Source organism: Augochlora pura, chromosome 3, assembly GCF_028453695.1.
Source record: "Augochlora pura isolate Apur16 chromosome 3, APUR_v2.2.1, whole genome shotgun sequence".
NCBI classification, from domain to species: domain Eukaryota; kingdom Metazoa; phylum Arthropoda; class Insecta; order Hymenoptera; family Halictidae; genus Augochlora; species Augochlora pura.
Window position 1 is genome coordinate 5,940,540 of NC_135774.1, and position 23,970 is coordinate 5,964,509.

At 38.0% G+C, this 23,970-nt stretch overlaps 1 protein-coding gene across 1 annotated transcript in view; it reads left to right on the forward strand.

Moving 5' to 3' along the window:
* The first annotated feature begins 1,066 nt into the window (after window positions 1-1,066).
* Notum (palmitoleoyl-protein carboxylesterase notum) overlaps window positions 1,067-23,970 on the forward strand; it is a 32,082-nt gene continuing 9,178 nt past the window's right edge. The window contains exon 1 of the mRNA XM_078176442.1: window positions 1,067-1,137. Within this exon, the coding sequence (XP_078032568.1) occupies window positions 1,120-1,137 (18 nt within the window). The 5' untranslated portion in view covers window positions 1,067-1,119. The remainder of the gene's footprint in view (window positions 1,138-23,970) is intronic.

Below are 23,970 nucleotides of genomic sequence, written 5' to 3' on the forward strand. Positions count from 1 at the left end.
AGGCAGCCGTCAAGGGAAACACCCGCGACAAACAAGCGGCTCGAGGGACGCGAGGGAGGGGGAGGTGTCGGCACGTGCGCGCACCGCGTGACTCGGAAGAAGGGCTCGGCGGAAGAAGAGGAAGCGTGCGAGCCGGGAAGTGCCGGCAGTGTGCCGCGAACTGTCAACCGGGACGTTCGCAGAGCCAGTCCGGCTTGGACTCGGTGCTCGTGTTTCTCAGGTGTTTTCGCGCCACGTGGACTGCGACGCGTACTCTCATCCCTTTCGGTCTAGGTTCATAAAGCGACGTCGTGTGTCGTATTTATTGTTTGTTGTGCGCGTTGTGGTGGACAATTGGTCCTGTTGATTGGCGGTGGCTCATGTTGTGGTGTAGACTGTAAATGGTAGTTATTGATTGTTTGTGTTGGGATTAATTGTCAATTGGTAGTGTTGTAATGTTGATATTGAGAATTGTTGTTTGTTGTTAACTGTTAACGTTGTATTGAGGTTGGTGGCATTAATTGTTGATTGTTAATATTGTATTATAGATATTAATATCAATTATTAATTATTAATATTTCAATATCAATATTAATTACTATTATTAGTTACTAGTTATTATCATAATATTCATAATAATTATGATCGGTTATTAGTTATAAATATTATATTATAGCTACTGTTATCAATTATTAGTTATTAGTATTTTAATGTCAATATTAATGATTATCGTCAGTTATTTCTTATTAATAGTGTATTGTAGACTAGTAATATTAATTGTGGATTGTTAATATTGTATTATAAATATTAATATAAATTATTGATTATCATTATTATATTATAAATATTGATATCAATTAATTAACGTTAATATTATATTATAAATTATCAATATTACATTTTAAACTAGTAATATTAATTATTAATTATTAATATTATATTATAATATCAATTGATCAATATTAATGAAAGATTAAATATTAACATTAACAGTTATGCTACGTGGAGTGTTTCTACCAAGTGAGAAACAATCGAACGAGATCCAGAAGTGAACCTAATTTCACAGAGGATTTTCAGTGTACGCGAGTTGCTACCACACGAGTGTATACTACTTCCTGGGCCATATATCGTGCCGCGAAAATGAAGACTGAGTTACAGGTGAGTCGTTTATTTAAATAAATGTTGTTATAAATGACTAATATTCTTGTCCTTCAAATATTATTTTCTGAAAAATTCTGAAAATCGTCGTCGTATTTTCTTTCGAAATGATCCTCGATTAGCATTATAATTATCCGCAAATAAATAATTTAGTTGAAAATTATTTTACTAGTAAATAAATAAATATATTTACTGTCGAAAGTAGCAAAAAGCTTTATAATACAAATAACTCCGTTATAAATATGATATTCTTCAAGAAGTACTAATTACCTTTTTCTGCAACAAGTTTATAGGATATTTATAAAAATATCCAAACTATGACAATGCTATGAGATTAAAATGACATCCTACATGTTGATTTTTACGTTGATTACGTCCATGAAACGTGTAAAAGACGTCCATAAGACATGCAAAAGACGTTCATGAGACGTGCAAAAGACATGTAAGAGACGTCTATAAGACGAGCCAAAGGCGCTCATAAAACATCTAATAACACGTGTAAAAGATGTCCACATGCCGTGTAAAAGTCGGTCTTAAGACATCTAGAAGACATGTAAAAGAAATGTCCTAAGGATGTTAATATTATCGACGTTTAGATTGTCAGCACATTTCTAGACCATTCCTAGATCCCTTATAATGGTATTCAGGATGTCTTATATTAAACATTAAAAAGACATCTTTAAGACGTCTCATTTCAAACGTTTGAGGACATCATTCAGACTTTTTATTTCAGACAGTAAGAGGACGTCCAATTGGTGACCTTATAAGACGTTAAAGAGACGTCCAATCTGGTTCACCTAATTGGGAATCTAATTCCTGCCACTACAAAACTCCACTTAGACTACCACACGTTTCATTGAAATTGACATGAAGATAAACTAACATACAACACGTACGCAACTAACAATAACGTCTGCAACTATGTTTTTATTTGCGAAGTTACGCTAGATGTATTAAATTAGAGAAGTCTGCACCGAGTAATCTGAAAACGCAATAACGGTAGCTTTAATTGCGCCCAAGTTTCGCGGCTAATCCGCCGTTAAAAAATCGAGCAAAGAAAGGTCGGAACTGGTTGAACCAGCGGCGAAACCATTCCAAATGCCGCTAAGTCGTGGAACTTCTTTAAGCCCTGAGTTGCAGAGACTGAGTCGAGGCAAGTTGGAGGCGACACATGGCACGAACCAGAACGCATGCGATCATCGAACACATAATAAATCAGTGACGCGAATCTAGACACACGCGCGACAAACCGCGAGCGAGACTCGGCCGACACGCCTAAATTTATCATCGTTCTTTGTCGACAGCTGGGGGTTCTTTCTGTCAGGAAGACCTGGCTCCAAATCTCTCTCTCTCTCTCTCTCTCTCTCTCTCTCTCTCTCTCTTCCAACTACAATAATAATAATACTAATAATCAGTCAAAATCAATATCAAATATCTTATTTTTAATTCTCACTATTATATCTGCGATATTCACTATTCAATATTAAATCTCCAATATTCAGTCTTTAATCTTCAATAGCCGACATTAAATCATGAATTTTTCATATTCAATATTCCATATCCAATGTTATATCTTCGATATTCAATATTCAATAGCAGATATTAAATCATGAATTTTGTATATTGAATACTCATTATTCAAATCTTCAATATTGAGTATCCGATGTGAAATCTACAATTTTTAGTATTCAATATTTAATCTTAAACATTAAATCTTCAATATTCAGTATTCAATTTTCAATATTGAGTGTCCTGATTCTTCCTTTCTCTCTCTCTCTCTCTCTCTCTCTTTCTCTCTCTCTCTCTCTATCTATCTATCTATCTGTTTCTTTTTCAATCTCTTTCTTCCTTTCACATTATTCCTCTTTCTCCATCTACCTCTCCCATCTTCCCTAATCTCTCCACCCACGATTAATTAAATCTGATCTACTCGAAGCTTTCTCGACGTTCTTGACTGGCGTGGAATTTTATTTGAATCTATAGAACCTGGCGCAATTTAAGACACCCTAACAATTCCTCTATTTTCGCGTGGTCACTCCGAGAAGAAGAATGCCGACGAGCCCGCCGCATTTCATTTTGTATCCTCTGGCACATCTCGCGCCAACTTCTCTCGCCTCTCATTGGCCACAATCTCTTTCTATAATACATAACTAAGCAGCGCCGCCTCGTACAACGTTTTCGCAAAGGAAAATGTTGCTTCGAATCACCTGAACAACCCCTTCCAACTATTTTCAGGTACACCCTATAGATTAGAAGAGCCGAAATTGTACCGCATTCGAACGTCGGAGCTTCGTCGAGGGTCCTGCACCTAAATAAATGATCCCTGAGAGTCCGTGGATCGATCCGTGGCATCCGGAACGACTTGAAAGTCTCGCTAATCGCAGGATCTAGCCGTGATCTAGGCAGTTGCGCGGCGCGTTCGAAAATAAATGCCGCGACGTCGGGTCTCGAAAGGTTAAATCCCGAGAAACAACAGTCCGATCGCAGCAGGACGGAGAATTCCGCGCGGCTTTGAAGTCTAATCCCAAAAGAGGCCGGACCGGTCCGACCCTAAAAATACAGATCCAAGATTTCGATAAACGGGGGTCGATTGGCTCGAGGCTTTAACCCATTCACTGTCGAATTTGTTCTTCTTTGTGATTGTTTATGGGAGAACTTACACGTATGCAGACAAAGATTTATAATAATGGGATTGTGTCCAAATTGTGAGTAGATATTATATAAATCAATCAATCAATAACTCTAGTAGTCAATAAATCAATCAATTGATTAATAAATGAATCAATGCACCAATAAATGCATGAATCAATAAGACAAAAAAATCAATCAATCAATAAATCAATCACTCACTGGAATCAATACATTAGTAGATCAACAAATGAATTTATCAATAGATGAGTAGATAAATATATCAATGAATGAATCAATAGATTAAAGAATCAATAGATCAATGAATCAACGAATAAATAGATCAATAGATGAATCGATGAATAAATCAATGAATGACTGAATTAATCAATCGATAAGTTAATCATTCAATGAATGAATAGATGAAGAGATCAAGGAATCAAAGGAACATTTAATCAATGAGACAATCAGTCAATGAGTCCATAGATCCATAAACGAATAGATCAATAGATAATATTGATCTATTATATTGATCTATGGATAAATTAATGAATCATTGAATGAATCAATCAAAGATCAATGAATCAAGAAATCGAGCGATCTATGAATCAATAAGTCAATCAGTCAATGAATCAGTACATCGATAGATCAACAAATGTATTGATCAATGGATGCAATGAAGCAAGGAATCAATAGATCAATGAATCAGTGAATCAATAAAGCAAGGATCAATTGATCAGTGAATCAATTAATCAATAAGTCACTCAGTCAATGATTAAATTCATGAATAGATCATTGCATCAGTAGATCAATAAAAAAACATATAAGCAAATTTTTCTAATTTCCCCCAAGAAAAGTTACTTATATACGTGCGAAAGCAATATAAAATAACATAAGAAATAATACATTTTTTTTTTAAGTCCTGAAATGATGAACGCGGCAGTAAATGGGTTAAAGTGACCGCGTGCCTCCCGAAATTCGGAATCGGAAGCGGCCGAAGGACAAAGGGAAGAAAACAGGATGCCGCGCGCACCTGGTGAAAAGGGGAAGGGGTTAATGCCAGGCGATATTTGCTTCAGATATCCTCTGGCACGGTGTTCCGGGCCGTTAATGAGTCCAAATTGATTCGAAGCAACGCATGGCCGACATCAAAGGCCAGAAGAGCAACAAGTATTCTGCCGAGAAAGTGGGAGAGAGAGAGTCGAGACGGCAGACGTTCGCGTCTAAGCCTGTTTACGTACGTCGGGACTTCGTCTGTGATCGCGCCGCGCATAGTAGACGCATCGATTCTATCTCTTTGACTCGTCCTCCTTCGCTGTCTTTCTGATTGGCGTTAGAGACACTGTATTCCTTGTCACTTGATACACCTTGCTGTGTAATTTGGAATACAACATTATTATAATAATATATATGTATAAACTTTTCATATCTTCATCTTGAATAGTCAGTCTCCAATTGTCAATATTCAATTTTCGCCCTCCTATATTCAATATTCATTAGTCAATATTAAATTTTCAGTACCTATATTTAATATTCAATATTCAAGAGTCAATACTAATTCCTTAATCTTCAGTCTTTCCGTACTCAATAATCAATAGTTAATATTCAACATGAAATCTACAATATTCAATCTTCTATAGACAAAATTAAATTTTCAATTTTCTGTATTAAATATACAATATTCGTTATTCAAATCTTCAATATTCAATATCGAATATTAAAACTTCAATGTCTAATCTTCAGCTTCCTATATTTAATGTCCAATAATCAATATTCAATATTTCAATATTAAATCTACCATTTTCAATAGTCAGTATTAAATCTTCAATCTTTATATTCAATATTCAATATTGTAAATTCTTTTCGATATTATCTTGCATTGAATGTACAAATAAGCTTCATTTTGTAAAGCATCCCCGGCATTCGCGATAAACATGAGTTCCCGTACGTACTGCAGCACCTTTCTAGCCAGCTGAATGTCCTGAATACAAGTCATTGTCTCGTTGCGAGGCGGAAATTATGGGCCAAACATTTTTCCTAGACGGGAGATTGTTGCAGCAGGATTGTAAACGTCAAAAATTACAGGAGTGGCGTTCGAGTGACTCGTAAAGAATCCTAACTGTACGTGGGACAGAAAATAATCTGCTGGCTCGTGTCCACAATGATAGTACCCCGCATTTAGTATTATAGCTAGGGTTTTGCGATAAAAGTGAGGTTATATGTGGGGCTATGTGAGGTTATGCGAGGTTGTATGCACAAATTAAAGTGCAAGATTATATAATATACAACATAGCATTTAGGACAACAGGTTGTGATCGTTTCTTAACTTGCAATTATCTATATTGTTGTAAACTTTTATATTGATAGTAGGAATATGTTTATTAGAATTAGTTGACGTTTGGTTCAGTCTTCGTGAATCTTATCAATTGAACAATCAGTTGATTTGAAAATTAATCACTTATTATAGCTTGTCATTATATTATGTTTTATGTTGTTATTCAACATTCAATGTTTAATACTTAGTATTCAATATTCAGTGTTTAATATTTAGTATTCAATATTCAGTATTCTGTATTCAATAGTAAATTTTCGACGTTCAGAATTCAATACTCAGTACTCAATAACCAATACTCAATCTTCAATAGACAGTATTAGAATACTTCATTCGATAATCAATGTTATTTATTAACACTAGAAAGACGGGAACTTGAAGACGGGAAAATGACTGCTTTTCGGCAATATAGGTATAACATACATATATATATATACCGGAAATGAAGGAGGGGGGGGGGGGGGGCTACAACATATAAATGCGTTTATATGTTGTAGAAAAAGTCACAAAATTATAAGAAGCTGTATCATTATTTACATAATTATTTTTCTAATTGAAATTGAAAAGCAGTCAAAATGACTTGCTTAGGCAATCTAGTGTTAATTAATACTCTATTTTTAATATCCAATATAGATCCAAGATACTCAAACAGTTCAAGACTATGTTGTATGTTCACTCTGTTGTTTTCATTTCCTACTATGTACTGGTTTCGTAATTTCTTTTTTGGGTTTGGTAAATGCACCATGGTGTTGCAAACTGTTTTTTAAATTGAAAAACAATTGTCGCGATGGTTGTCGACGCTTTAGATATCTTCTTCAATGAAGACATTTTTTGAAAATATCTCGAGATCTAATAATTTTTTTGCCATGGTACTCTAATCATTTTTTACGTAGAATGAACAGATGAATCGATCTGTGTAGAAAAATATGCATTTCTATTTAAATAAATGATACAATTGTTAATTGCGATTGCACTGCTGCATCTAACAAAATTTTAAAGACCTACAGGTGTAATGCTCTTCGAACCATTTATCTTTCTCCTTTGACATTTTTTCATAAATGCATTAATAACGGAGTTATGACTTGAAGCAATTGCGTAGACCACCCTGTATATTACTCCGTACTAAATATTCAGTATTCAATGTTTAATATTGAATAAGCAATATTCAATATTTGAAAAAAAAGTGATAATCGATATAACGCACATCCTACAGTATGGTCCTGCAAGATGATCCTGTACATGATCAAGAGAAGTGAGATCGCAGAAGAAACGCCGCAAGAGAAAACAAGAGAGATTGAGAGAGAAACAGAGTGAAAGAGAGAGAGAGAGAGAACACTATGAAGACAGATATAGAGACGAAAAGAGAGAAAATGAAAAAAAGGGAAAGTGAGAGAGAGAGAAAGACAATGGGGAAGAAAGGAAAAGAGAGAGAATGACATGAAGCCAAAGACAACGAGGAAAACATGGAAACTGCTACAGATATAAAGATAAACCGAGAGAGTGATATGAGGAGAGAGACAGAGAAGGAGAAAGAGAGAGAGAGAGATGAAGGGGCACACAATAAGAAAAATATCGAGATTGCTATGAACACAGATATAAAGAAAAATAGAGAGAGAGACGAAGAAGAAGAGTAAAAGAGAGAGGGGGGGAGGAGAGAGAAGGAGAAAGGGAGAATATCGAGGGCTAGACAGGTCAGCGTCGCCGTCGGCTGGCTCTGGGGTATACGAGGAAGAAGAGTGTTGTTCTCGGGCCCAGCATTCGGAGGGGATGGCTTGGAGGAGAGGAACTGTCGGCTCCTTTGAAGTCGGTCGGTACCGTGTGTAATTAGGCCGCCGCTCCCCACCCCGCCCTCAGCCTCTGATCTCGCCGCGCTGTGTCGCTAATTGCTCACCGCCCCACGGCAGAACCGTCGTCGTCGTCGTCGTCGTCGTTGTCGTCGTTGTCATCGTTGTCGTCGTCGTCGTCGCCGTCGCCGTGGTCATCATTGTTATTGTTAACCTCGGCCCTATGTACGTCAGAGTCCGTCTTCGACGACGAAATGGTTTCCCTCAGGTGCAACAAATATGTCTATTTCGTCAGGTAGAACACAACGAAGACAACCCCCTTGATTCCCAGGTGCAACGTCTGTACGTTCGGGACGAAGCTATGCATTTCGCAGAACGTATACCGATTGGGTCTGACGGGGCCCGAAGTGTTTCCTTGCAAAGGCGGACGGAGTCTAACTTTGTTGCGTTCCTTGGTTAATAATCTTAAATTAGAGAGAAAGAGAGAGAGAGAGAAAGAAGGAGAACCGGCCAACATTTAAGAAAACTGCTCTCTCGGATTCTCTCGACACGGCCTCCTCTTTCTTTCAGATCGCCTCCTCCTACTCTTTCCTCTTTCTTCTCTTCGATCTTTTCGACCAGCGATAACTGGCTTCTCGAGATTTACGCGCGCCAGATACCAGTCGGCGCTTTATCACCGGTAAATAATTGACGCGGACGACGAGCGACGACGCGCACTGATTCGAGCGATGGAGAAAAATCGAGCAATCAATGTTTTTCTTTTATTAGAATTTAATCGGAATCTAGAATCTTTATCCATGCGTAAGGATTGGAAAAAGGAACGAAGTAGGTGACTCCCAATTATTTACCAGGGAACGCGTTAGTATGGACAGCGACCTGTTGTAGAATATTGAATATTCAATATTAAACGTTCGGGGTTGAAGATCTAATGTTGAATGTTGAAGGTTGAATATTAAATATTAAATATTGAATATTGAACGTCAAAGATTGAAGATTTAATATTGAATATCGAAGATTGATGATTTAATCTTGAATATTGAAAATTGGAGATTGTATATTTAATATTGGATATATATTGAATTTTGAAGACTGAATATTGAAGATTTAATATTGACTATTGAATGTTAAATATTTAGTATAGTCTATTGAATATTGAATATAGAAAACTAAAGATTAAAGAATGAATGTTGACTATTAAAGATTAAGGATTGAATATGTAATATTCGATATTGAATTTTTGAATATTAGTATATCATATATAATATATAACGGTCCCAATAGTCAGGCCAATTGGCATGGCTCGTAGAGTTTCCGGTCAGCCCGGTGAGTGCCAAAACGTTGGACACGCGAGTAGGCACGTGTCTGCCGAAGAAATCGGTGTCCTCCACTAGGAAGACCGGGGGATCGAGGCTCGCGCGACCTGGGCCCACCTTCCTCCACATTATTTTCGCAGGTAGTCTCTCTCTCTCTCTCCCCCCCCCCCCCCCCATCTCTCTCTCTCGGGTCCGGTGGCCCCCTTCGTCCTCCGCGTTGATTCGCGAGCCCCGAGACCGGAGAGCGGCTCTTCGCTGGAGAGTCGTCGTGGCCGCAAGTCATCAGTCAAGTCTTTGAGGTCGACTTCAAGCTCTCTCGGGGCCGCAGAAAAAGGCCTTTCGCCGATCTGGCCTGGCGGTGAGATCAAACGCGGCTCTCTCTCTCTCTCTCTCTCTCTCTCTCTCTCTCTCTCTCTCTCTCTCTCGGGCCCACTGTACGGTGAACAGACTCTGTGCGCCACGCCGCACACTGATTCGAGATATGAAATCGACATAATCGTAACGTCGTTCCGAATGTTTGCAAAGTCCTAGAAACGGCCTAGAAACATCCTAAATTGCAAATCGAGAATTATTTAAAACTTCTTATGGATATCTTATGAGCGTCTTTAATACGTTTTTTTTCAGACCTTGCGGCTCGTGTTTGTAGTTGCCGATTAACAACAACTATAATTTTTTCATAATTATGTCGCTAATTAGGCGTTCTTTTAACGGTTGACATCAAACGTTCTAGAGACGTTCATTTTAGGAGGTATGACGATCAAACCTAAAATAGACGTCTCTAATGCGTAAAATGCTTGTTGGAATAATAAATTGAAGTACATAATTTTAACATAGCCAACATTATGTTTACATATATAACCTTGACATAATGATAACGTCCCAAAGACGTCTCGGATGTCTGCGAAGGTCTTAGAAACAGCCCAGAAATGTCCCTCAGGCGTACCAAATTGGACGTCATATTAACTAAAATAAAACGTCTCAAAATCATCCATTTCAAAGAGTAAGATGATCAATCTTAAAATTGATTTAAAGTGTCTTACAGACGTCTGTGGTACGACATTCCGAATGTCTTAAACGTCCTCCTTTATGAATCAAGACGTCATATCGACGCCTTAAAGGTGTTCAAACCTAAAAACCTTAAACCATCTCAAAGATGTCTGGTGCACGATATTAGTACGTCTTAAAGATGTTAATACCTAAAATGAAACTGAAAACATCTCAGAGACGTCTGTTATACAACGGTCGAGACGTCTAAAACGTTATCTGTTACGAATCAAGACGTCTTATGGACGACCTTAAGGGTCGTCTATTTCAAAATATAAGACGTTCAAATAATTATTTTAAATAATCTAAGTAGACTTAAAACATCACAAAGACGTCTGCCTTACAACACTTCGAACGTCTCAAAAACGTCCATTTCAGACCGTAAAACGTTCAGACCAAAAACAGACGTCCTTAAGACGTTCCTGGTACTTATTGCTATAAAATCTGACGATTTTAAAGCCCGTTGTAACCACGCTACGATCTCGTAGATCGCGTCTATGGTCGCGGCAGCAGGCTAACGTTTCGAGCGTGTAACGCGTTCGCGAGCACGGTGGTTGCACGGTGGTCGTGGCCGTCGGTTACGGTGGTGGAGTCAGCGGTGGCATCGGTGGCGCTGGCAGGCCGCTGCCAGTGGTGGCGATGGGAATGGTAGCGGTGGTCCATCGGAGTAAATATATTGGATGGCGGTGGGATTGGCGGCGGTGTCTTCCGCTCTCTACTTGAGCCGCGTGCCCGCTCGCTCGTTCACGCCCGAGGTGCGCCTTTGATGTGCCGCCTACACCTAGCCGTCTTGATCTTTTCCTCGTTGTCTATGTTTTCATGTCACTCTCAGTCTCGTCCTTCTCTCTCCCCGCCTCCTTATTTCTTTATAACTATGTTTATAGTAGTTTTAATTTTTTCTTGCTGTCTTTGTCTTCATGTCAATCTCAGTCTCACCCCCTCCTCCCTCCTCTCGCTATATCACTATTTTCTCTACTTCTGTCTTCATTTCTCTTTCTCACTTTCCCTTGTCCTTATTTTCTCTCTATTGTCCCTCTATCTCAGTCTTCATAACACTCTCCCTCCCCCTTTCTCATCTCCCTCTCCTCACTCTCCCTTTCTCGTTTATTCCCGCGGTGTTTCTTCGAACATTAAACGTAGAATATTGTGTATTGAATTCTGAACTTTAAATCTTGAATATCGTGTATTAAATATGGAATACTGAATGTTCAGTATTGAGTATTAAATATTGAATATAGAATGTTAAATAATGATTATTGGATATATAATATCCATTAATGATTATTGAAAATTGAGTATTGAATATTAAAGATTTAAGATTTAATACTGAATATGGAATATGGACGATTTAATCTTGAATACTGAAACTTACAGATTATAAACTTAACATTGGATATTTATTACTGAATATTGAATATTGACTACAGAATATTCTTATAGAAGATTGAAGATTGAGGGTTTAATATTGACCATTAAAGATTGTAGATTAAAAATTAAAGATTTAATATTGAAGTGATAATAATTCGATATTGAATATTGAAGATTAAAGATTTGTATAATGAATATTGAATATAGAATACTGAAAATTTAATATTGATTATTGAAGATTGAATATAGAAGATTGGAGATAAATATTGAAGATTTAATATTTGATATTGAATATTGAACATTGAGAATTTGTGTAGTGGATATTGAATATTGAATATTAAAGACAAGAGATTCAATATTCAATATTGACTATTGAATATTAAATATTATTAAATATTGAATATTGGTTATAGAAAACTGAAGATTTCAGAATGAGTATTGACTATTGAATGGCGATGGGAATGGTAGCGGTGGTCCATCGGAGTAAATATATTGGAGGACGGTGGGATTGACGGCGGTGTCTTCCGCTCTCTACTTGAGCCGCGTGCCCGCTCGCTCGTTCACGCCCGAGGTGCGCCTTTGATGTGCCGCCTACACCGTATTCTTGCTAACTCTCGCGCACATCGGATTATGTTTTTATCTATTTATTATATTAACAATTTAGGAAGTAATAATCGTTCACTAGTTTGAGGAGATTATAATATTTTATGAGATAAAATATGTTATAATATATTATAAGGACGTATTATAACATAATAGATATTATTTATTTCAGTAGCTATATTTATTGTTTATTATCTATTAATTGCATTAAAATTTTAAGAGTTCTAAATTGGTTACTAATTTGAAGCGATTACGATATTTTATAAGATAATATATATTAAAATATATTATAACGTAATGCGTATTATTTATTTATTACGTCAATTACATTGACACTTTAAGAGTTTAATGTTGAATATCGAATATTAAACTTTCAAGAGTGAAGACTTAATATTGAATATGGAAGATTGAAGATTTCATATCGAATATTGAAAATTGAAGATTGCGGATATAATATTGGATATTTATTATTGAACATTGATTACTGAATATTGAAGATTTGAATAATGAATTTTATATATTGAATATAGAAGAGTAAAGATGTCCTATTTTACTATTGAAGATTGAATATTGACTATTGAACGTAGTGGATTGAAGATTTAATATTCTGTATTGAATATTGAGGATTGAAGATTTGAATAATAAATATTGAGTGTAGAAGATTGAAAATTTAATATTGACTATTGAAGATTGAAGATTGGAGACTTAATATTGGATATTGACTGTTGCATATTCAATACAGAAGATTGACGATTTGGAGACTGAGACTAATATCGAATGCCTTTATGTTTACTTGCATAAGACTTCGTTCTCAACAAATGATTTATGTGGTGAAGGTGGATAACGGTCAGCCATGTTTCCAGCGAAGTTTTTTATCTCGTTCTTCCTGGACGTTTGTTACGAGATTTTGGTAATTTCAGCAATTTCCGAGGGCCGGAAATCGCGAGCGCTGCGGTTTCGCAGCGCGGAAGAGCCGGCCTCGGGTCTCCGACTGGTACAAATTGCGGTTTTAAAGCGCACCAAGCGGTCATCGCGTACAAAATGGTCATCATCATCATCGCTCCTCCGTCGAAAAATACTTCGATCGCAGCTGGTAATTTCGCGCGATTTCTTTCGCACATTTTTCGACTGCTTCTGGGACCATAGACAGACTCTCTCCTTTTCTCTCTCTCTCTCTTTCTTTGTTTCTTTCTCTCTTTGCTTCTTCTTGCGAGCCATCAACATCTTTATCTTCCCTATGGCACCGGCGGGTGCGTTCGCTGCAAGAATGCACTTCGCGATGCAACCAACTTCCGTCGTACATGTTGTACGTACTCTCTCTCTCTCTCTCTCTCTCTCTCTCTCTCTCTCTCTTTCTCTCTCCCTTGCTCTTTTCTTGCCTCTTGCCATAATTTTCAATGATTTATGAAGCGAAGAATCTCTCCGCCATGAAAATCTGGAAAATTGGTACGGTCGATATTTAACATGTAATCACGGAAGGGGAAAGAGGGTATACGGGAACTTAAATATTTATTAATTTGTGAAGAAGGGAAGGAAGAAAATTGGGGAGTGAATAGGTTATTTGAAAGTATTTGTTGTTGACGGTTGTTGGTTAAACGAATTTCGGAGAACGCGATTTTTAATGCACGAGGTGGTTTTGGAAATTCGTGTTATTATAGTTTGTTACATTATCTTATTTATTATGGATATTATATAATATTGTGTAATATTATATTATATTACATTTTACTGTATTATTATATTAAATATTGAAGAACGAAGACTGAAGATTGATTGTTAAAGATTGTATACTTAATATTAGGTACTGTATATTGTATATTTAATGTCGATTATTGGAAATTCAATGTTATATATCGAATATCGAACTTTGATTGATATAATATAATATAATGTAATATAATATAACATAATATAATATACTGTAATATTAACCCAATAACCCAAATCTTAAAGGACAGTCGTCACAAGTCACTGTTCTCTTAATAAACAAAAATCGTCTCTCCACCAACCCCAATATAAACCACAAATCAGCATCGAGCGTATCCTCGATAAAACTCGAATAGCCAACAAAATCGCAGTCGAAAGAAAAAAAAGAAATCGCCGTTAATCCTCCCATAGAAGAAAAGTTGCTGTTTCGCAAAAGCGAGCTGTTTTGACGATGAATCGGATGTAAAGGTGTTTGTTGAGGATCGAGAGAAGTGCGTTGATCCCGGGTCGCCTCGATGAAGACCGACCGATAAATTAGTTGCCAGAAGATATCTCCTTCGCTTTTCCTTGGTTCGCTGTAAAGGCGCGCGGCGACCAAAGCAGGCCGAGGCATGGCGAGGTAGGGCAAGGCAGTCATATTTCAGCCCTTGTTAGGCCGAGGGGCCCCCGCCGCGACGGGATGGGGAGAAAATCTCTTTGACTCGCCGCTCCGCGCCTTAATCCACTGCCGTGTACCCTATCTTGCCACCTGCTCCCTCTTCTTTCCTCTCTGCCCCCTCTATACGTCATTCTCTCGCGCGCGTGCACTCTCTCGCTCTATCCCCCTCTTTCGGCTTCTTCTTTAAATTCATCCCTCCCCCTTTCTCTCGGGATGTCTCCTCTCTATCTTCACTTTCTCTCTTCCTTGGTACTTCTACTGTCTTCTGCAACCTGGCCCTTCTTCCTTTCTCTCTTTCTCTCTCTCTCTTTCTGTCTCTTTTTCTTTCGCTTTCTCTCTTCCTTGGTGCTTCTACTGTCTTCTGTGACATAGCGTTTCTCTCTCTATCTTTCCCTCTCTCTTTCTTTCTCCTTCCTCCTCTCTTTTCCTTACTGTTTCTCTTTCTTCAGCTTTCTTTCTCTTTCTGTTTATATCTCTCGCTTTCTCATTCTTTTCCTTTCTCTCTCTCTCTCTCTCTCTCTCTCTCTTTATCTTCTCTTCTCTTTTTCTCTCTTTCTCTCTCTTTCAGTTTCGTTCGCTCGCTGATTCTCGTGTTCCTCACCATAAATTATAGGAGATATTACAATGTCCCTCTGCCTCCTCCCCCCTTCTTTTTTCTTGTTCCGGACGCGAACTATGGGGTACGAGCAGAGGGTACGTTTTGTTTACCCTCTCTTGGTGCGCTTCAATTTTTGGCTCAGACGACAAGTTCGTCGGTTTTGAAGTTGAGGTTTTTTTGTAAATGTATACATAAACTGTTCGTTAATACATAAATTGTATGTTAATTTGTAGAAGTATTAAATTGTTATGTGCACGAGAGTGGGAGAATGTTTTTATGACTGTCCTAATAGAAGTGTTAATCTCAATATTCAGTATTCAATATTTAATACTTCACACTTCATATTAAATTTACAATATCCAATATTCAGCAGTCCACAATTGACATTCAATATTTAGTACTCATAATGAATATTTAATATTTAATACTCGATACTTAATATTCAATATTCCTTATTCAATATTCGATACACCATATTTAATACACAATTTCCAATATCCAATATTCAACAATCCACGATTACATTCAATACTGAATATTCAATATTTAATGTTCAATATTCAATGTTCAATGTTCAACATTCAGGATTCAATATTGAATGTTGAATATTGAAGTAAATATCTAATAAATGATATATGCATAACTTATCGTTATTAACACCTATTTATACAATGGATAAAATAACAGTCTGCAAAATACTACAATAATAATAGTAATAATAATAAATAACAATACTTACGTCTAAAAACTTTACACTAAATCAATAGAAAATTACTTGATGTTTTTTCCCCTAAAAACAACTCTTCTTTCGTCACTTTCAACATAAGCCGCCCATAGAATTCTCTTCTAAAATATATGGCGGTTAGGTTCATCTCGCGAACAATCATAGAAGTATTAACAATAATTGAATAACAAGCCATCGACCGGATAATGCGTTCCGCGGGAAAGGAAGGCGGTCCTTTTGCCGTAGAGAAAACACCTGCCGACCTACCTGCGACCGCGATATCCATGAAGAAACGGAAGCCGATCGGATTCATGGATCGTTCCCGATGGAACCTGAGGAAGAAGAAGAAGAAGAATACGAGGAGGAAGGAAGGCCTAGAGCCGTAACAAGGCCATCGACATCGGCAGCTCGGAACTTCATCGCGCTGCGCTCAGTGTTTCGAACGATACAAAGAGTCCAAAAGAACAATATTTTCTTTTATAACATATTCGTAATCTAGACTCTTTATATTTGCATAAACAATTGAGAAAAAGCAAAATGGTGAGCCGCAACATCCAGGAAACACGTGAGTAAGGACAGGGATCTCGCTGGCTGTGAAGCATTCGTCTATTATATCATCGCATCTTTAATATCAATTTGTTCAAAGTTCACGGCAATTCACGTAACTATCGATGGATTTGTCGATCGAGGGTATTAAACGCTTGTTATTTCGATTGTTCTGTGGTTTAATTATTTATTGTATCGTATTGTTTAGTCTTCTTGAATTTACGCGTTCATAGAGAACCTAACCTATACGTTTGAGTAAACTTTAAAGTCAATTTTCTCAAAGAAGGTAAAACGTGTGTTGAAATCTCAAACGAAAACTATTCCTTGATTCCATTTTCTATATTGTTGTAACAAGTCACAGCCGACTTTGGCTGCGTTTTCGCTTGTAATTTGATATTAAATTAGTGCTAGTGAGGAGAATCGTGATATTATTGATAAATGGATTTCTGCTCCTTCGAATTTTAAATTAAAAACAGATGAGTTTATTGATTCACCGAACATGTGACATTTAAACAATTGCATGGAAGATGTTTACAGATACTTAAAACTAATTTTGCAACCTTCTATGCATGCATATTAACAATAAATTATAGCAGATCCGAAAAGCTTCTAGATCGAATACTTGTTAATACCTTGTCAACAATATACTATCGATATCTGATTTTTGATAATATTTTTATATATTACTTTTTATTATTTGTTAACCTGATACTTGTTTTTGTGTTATATTTAAATAATAGTCGTCTAGTCTATCAAAAGACTTCTGCAAATCTTAAAATCCTATTTTCTAATGGTGAAGCAAGGATATAATATTGAAATATGTTATTAAATATGATATAATAATTGAATATAAATATTGAATATAATAGTATGATATTTAAATACTGAGAAATTGGAATATTGAGATATTGATATACTGAAATAAAATATTGATATACAGAGATATAATATTGTAATACTGAAATAGAATATTGAAATATTAAAATATAACACCTCAGTTCTCAAATTAATTAATTCAGAAAACATAATATCCATTCAGAGCGCTCATAGGATCAGAGCACAGCTTGGCTTCGCACGGCTCTGCTCGGCTCGGCGCGTTGCGCACGAGATCTCCGCTTGGAAACGTATCCTCTCCGTGGAGGAGGAGATGCCGGCGCGTTTCAGATCTTCCGCGCACGCTTCTTCTCCTTGTTCCCTCGTCCGCTTGTCGGCCTCTTTAGCGGTCCGCGCCGCTCGGCTAGCTCCGCTTCCTCGCCGCCAGAAGATATGCGACTCTCTCTCGGCCGCGGCCGGTTCCATCGATTGAGCTGTCGACGAGGATAGATGTCGGACGGACTAGAGAGCCAGTCGGAGATTTAGCGACGCCCGTTGCCGACTACCCGGCGAATGTATTCCTATTGACGCGCGCGCTTCTGAATATTTATCGGCGCGGAGCTCGCGAGCTCGCATCGAGATTTCGCGCCGGTTCGCCGCGAGATGCGCTGCTTCTTGGTCCGCTTACTACAGCGATATAATGATATTACTAATACTATATGATACCAACTATATTATATGCTATAACTAGAGTACTGATACAAGAGCAATAAAAGATAATGACATACTATACTAGTAATATAATACTAAGTATATAATGCTAGTAGTATATGATCGCAGTACAATAGTAAGAAATGACAGTGACATACTATAGTAAAAATACAACACGAATATAATACAAGTATATAATATGGTATGTCTATAATACTAATAATATGTTATACTGAGAAAAGACTACTGTGGTAATAATAAGTGGCATACTATAGTAGTAATATAATACTCCGCATATAATATTGTATAACATGTGATAGTATATATAATACTAATAATATATATAATATTAATATAATAGTAGACAGTGAAATACTATAGTAGTAATATAATACTACTAGTGTATAATACTATTATAATATACATATATTACTAGTATATACTTTTTAAATTTCAAATCAGCACACTTGACTCCTCACGAAACCGGATAACAAAATTCCCTAGTACTACCCTACTTTGTCTAAAAAATCCCTTATCTCTCCTCTTATCTAATCTCTCCTCAATCAACCCCTTCCTCATTCCTCACTAACCCCTGAAAACATCCTAAATGAAACCTCGTAACATCCTCTCAACGTCCGAAACAAGACATTTCAAACCCTTCAATTCGAAACCTAATAAAACGTCCAAACCTGAAACGTCCTCCTCTAAGGCACTGAATGCTTATTATCATCAGTACAGGATCGTATTTATCCGCATATCCCATATCCCTGACTGGCAGTCCCCGTGGTAGCCCCGTCGCGCGAACCCCGCTTAAGAATCGGCGACGTTTCTGTGCGCACGCGGTTATGGTAATGCGAGGATCGCGGTGCGTGTCAGCAGCCGGCTGCGTGAGCGGCCCTCGTAATGGTAACGAGACGGTCTCTCACCATCATCATCAACATCCGGACGACGAAACACGATGCGAACGATCAGCGACTGTTGCTGGCTGCGCGCCGCGGCCTCAAAGGTGCCGCTCGCCGGCTATTTTTAACTTGTTTTCGCGGTGAGTACTGAGGCAGGCCGGTGCGCCTCGTAAGCTCGCGTTCGATGGAATGCCACGCACCAACGGAGCACCCGCGAAACGAATCGATCTTCTGGAAAAAGAGGCCGCCGGTCGGGGCACCGGGCCCGAACAAAGAAAAATGGCTAACGAGCGGCCGTCGCCGGCCGTTTTCGCGAGCCGAAGGCTCCCGAGCCGGAAGCCGACTGCAACGCCACGCTCGACGGGGTCAGCATCAAGGACGATGATGTTACGCTGGCTACCGGGAGGGCATTGTCACCTCTTTTTCAAGGGTCGCTAGTATCGAGTAGCATCTTCTTGTTCTACAAGTTTTCCGATTTTCGAATTTGTTAAAGAACTAGAAAAGATATTTGTATGGGTATGTGTAGTGTAGTGAATGTCTTGGAGATGTTTTTGAGACATTACGAACATTATGTATCAGATGACTTTTATATGACGGCCATAAGACGTCTACATACATATAAGTCGATCATATATCGGCCATAAATCGGCCGTAAAACGTCCGAAAGACGTTCGTAAGACGCCTTAAAGATGTCCACAAGCCGTTCGTAAGAGAACGTCTAAAAGACGTTCATAAGACATCAGAAAGTCATCCATTGCTACTGGTATTGCTAATTCAATTGCAGTGTCATTGCTACTAGTATTGCACTGCTATTATGACTGTTATTGCTACTGCTATTTATTGCACTGATATTGTATTATTATTGCTACTAATATTGCACTGTTATTTTTACTGTTATTGCTACTGCTATCGCACTGCTATAGTTACTAATATTGCATTGCCATTACTACCAGCGATGCGCGCTGCGCATCAAATTAAAAGCTTTCTTGCGCGTAGGAGTTCTTTTTGAAGATGACTTTATTTCATTTATTTCACTTATTTTATTCATTCTATACATTCATTTCATAATTTAATCCCGAGGCAATTTCTTGGCCGTTTTTAGAGCTCAGTGGATTTAGCGTTAAACTAGCTCGTCAATATCACAGACTCGTCAATGACGGTGTAACTCTGTGCACGCGGCAAACGTGACCGTGATTGTCTTCCGGGGAATTGGCCCGACCCTTCTCTTTCATTTCGAAGTGATCCGAAGGTAACAACGCGACAGTGATTAGAGTGGCCGCGGTCGGAAAATAAGGGCTGTCGAGGATCGACTAAAAAGACGGCGACTGAAGAAAACGCTGGAAAGCCGAGGAGGAATCGAACGAGCAAATTCCGCGGCCGAAAGGAGCAAGGGGCGGGCGTTAAGCAGATCCATCGACTTTCGCGTTCTGATATTCGACGGGTAACGAGGAGCAGCTCGCGCGGATATCGACAGCTGTCCACCGTTCGAACGAACCGTCAACGCGACAATTATTAAATTCTCTCTGTTCGAATGGGAACATTCGGACGCATCCAGAAAGTCCACGGAAAGATTCAGCTTCTTAAAATTCAGAGTTCTAGGTTAGTTACGAATATTCGAAATGATTTCGTGGATTATATTGTGATCTATACAGTTGTAATGAATATTGAAATATTTGTTTGAAATATTGAATACTAAAATATCTATTTTATGTTATAATAATCTATAATATTAAAGATTGAAATTTTAATGTTGTAATTTATTTAGTAATGGTTATTGTAATCTATTCAGAGTAGAGAATATTAAATATTGTAAAATAATTAAAAGTAATCGCTTTGTGCAACTAATTAATATAAAATACATGAGTCTATATTAATCACATCAATATTAAAAGCTGCTTTAGCTTTCGAAAAATTTTCATCAAATGTCACGCGGCCGTGTCGTCGCGACGAGCGGCACGGTTGCTCTGGGCCTTCCTTCAATCTTCCCTCACTCTGCGCCGCGTGCATCCCCCCTCCGGGCCACTGCTCGGGCCCTAGCTCCACCTTTATTGCGACGCAGGCTACTTAGGATTAAATTCCAGTTTCCAGGACGGTAACCGGCTGCGGAAACACCTCGGAAACAGAAGCTTGTTCGGCCGGGCAACAAGATGAAAGGCCGCCGCCCAACTGTTGCCCGTTGAAAAGGAGAAACGTTGTTGCGACGCAATTATGATCGGGCATAATGGGCCGCCAACACCGGATTGGCTCCGGACTACGGCCAGAGCGACGCCAGCGGCGAGAAACTTATAAGGAGTATCCTCCGACGCTTTGATGCCAGCTCGGTTCGAACCAACTCCGCGTGGTTATTAATGGCCGATACGTGTTCGTACGACCGTTTCAAATGTTTTCGCTCGGTTAAACACTAATATTTATGGGTATGTTAAGGGCGGTGTTTGTTGTTGGATCATTTGCAACGTGCTTTATGCGTAAAGTTTGGTATTAATATGCTGTTGTAACGATATACTGTTATAATAATATAATAAGGTAATATATAATATAATATAGTTTATAATAACAAATATAATAATAAATAATTAGTAACATAAACTATAATATATAATGTAAAACATAATAATAAATAATAGGTAACATAATGTATAATTTATAATATAAACTACAATAATAGACAATAAGTAACGCACTGCATCTACAGCGACAAATTCCATCATCAGAGGGTATGGATTATCATAATTAATTATGATGACATAACTCTTTATCATTATAATCACCTATTAATTATTATAACAAAATTACTTATTACAATGAACTATTTTTATTAATTATATTATAATAGTCAATGATTAAATATATCAGTAAATATAAATAAATAAAATACAATCAATCACCTTAAAATTCACCAAATTACCAATAACATAACATTTATTTATTTTCAGATAATGTTCCTACGGGCTTATATATACGATGTCCGAGGGTATACAATATAAAATAACAATACTATCTAATATTTAAATACTTAATTTATAAATTACGGGTATACAATATAAAATAACATAATGATATAATAATAAAATACAGCACAAATCCCCGCTGATCCAAACTTCCTCACTCAATATTCGTCTCCCGAAATATCCTATGAAGGAACACAATCGACAGGTGAAATTCTCCGTCGATGGTTAAACGAGAAACCGTTCGGTTCGCGTTGATTTACGATATAATAAAGCGGTTAGGCAAAGCGTCGTAGCCGTGAATTTTATTTACGATCCGCCGGAAAGTTGGCATTCGTCGTGGCGACGGTCCCGGGCCCGTCGTAAAATCGACGACGAACGACGCTCCGACCGGAACCGATTTTCCCCGGCCGCGCGGTGCGCCGCGGAGGGTCGGAGGGGGTGAGTTTTTCCAGGATCGAGCACGTCGGGGGTCGGCGAAACGTGAAAAGCCGCGGGGAACGGGGCAAGCGTTTCCTTATGGCGGATCCTCCGGTTCCGTGTAAATGATATTTACGACTGGCCTGGCTGGGTTCTACGACGACTTTGCACGGATTAGCCGTAGTTAACGGGCCCGGCTTAGAGATTCTGTTTCGCCGAGTGGAAACACTTGGGAGATAATTAACGGACTTCTGCGGAGCGATAACGGCGAGTTCGGGGCAATTCAAGGTAATTGTCGGGACCGTGTTTCCTTTGACGACGGACACGGTCGACGAGAGGTGTTTGAAAGGATAGCTGTGGAGGCAGACGGAATAATGTTTCGGAATTTTTTGGGACCGTTGTTGACCTGGTAGATCGTAAAAGCTAGACTGACAGCATTGTTTCTATCGAGTCAACTGTCTGAGAGTTATAAACTTCACGACTGTTAATGTATTGTGAGCGTTGGACTGATCCTTGCAATTTTAATTGAGTGTTATTAGAGGATTACTTGATATTTGTGTTAAATATTTGATATTAAATATTCCATGCTCAATATAGTACTCGATATTCGATATTCGGTGTTCAATATTCTCAATATTCAATATCCAATATTCTGAATAAATATAATATTGAATATTTAATGTACAATATTCTGTATAGACTACATTATTCAATATTCTGAATAAATTCAATATTAAATATTTAATATATGTATACTATTCTTTGTAGACTATAATATTAAATATTTAATATATAATATTCTGTGTAGACGATAATATTCAATATTTAATATTCAATATTCTAAATAGATTACAATATTCAATATTTAATATTCCAATAGATTACAGTATTCAATATTCTCAATAGATCGTAATTCGCAATATTCAATATCATGAATAGACTACAATATGTACTCAATATTCAATCTTCAACAATCAACGCGTAAATTCTAAATAGTCTATACTATGGAATATTAAACATTTAACATGCAAAAGCCGCCCCTCTGTATAATATGCTCTGAAAAGAGAACAAGAACCTCGGTAAACACACGGCAGCGTAAATTTCGCGGGCGCCTGACTTCCGCCCAAACGTTAATGTTTACGTAATAATTTCGAGAGAATAGTTCCAGCCGCGGCTCAATTTCAGAAAAATCCCGATCCGGTAGCTGCGTGTCGGAAATCGAATTAACGTCGAGATAGAGTTCCAAACTGAATCCGGGGTAGAGAGGGTGGGGGGTTGCTAAGGACGTTAATCATCGGCGCAGTCTATGATAATGAGCCGGCGAGATACCGCGGCTGAGCGGCCAGAAATTGCGAGTGGAGGAGAGATAAGCTTCTCATCGTTGATACTCCGCGTGCCTGGAGAATGACCGGCTATTACTCGACTTGCTGGATAAATACGTCTCCGGATGGAATATTGTTTATCGCCAGGATAATGCTGTTAAGCCGAATGGGGCTTCCAAGCCTTGCTGTAAACGAACTATCGGATAATTTTCCGGTAGAATCCGTTTAGGAGAATCTGCTGCCGGATGAGAGCGTCTCTTTTCTGTGAACGATTGCTCCGACTTCCGAGACGGTAAAATAAATGGTTATTAAGGTGAACACTAATGACAACGAACGTGTTCTAGTGAAAATCTGCAGGAATTTTTAGTTTATGGGAACAATGTTTTATGGGCCCTACGATTAAGTTTGGTATTGG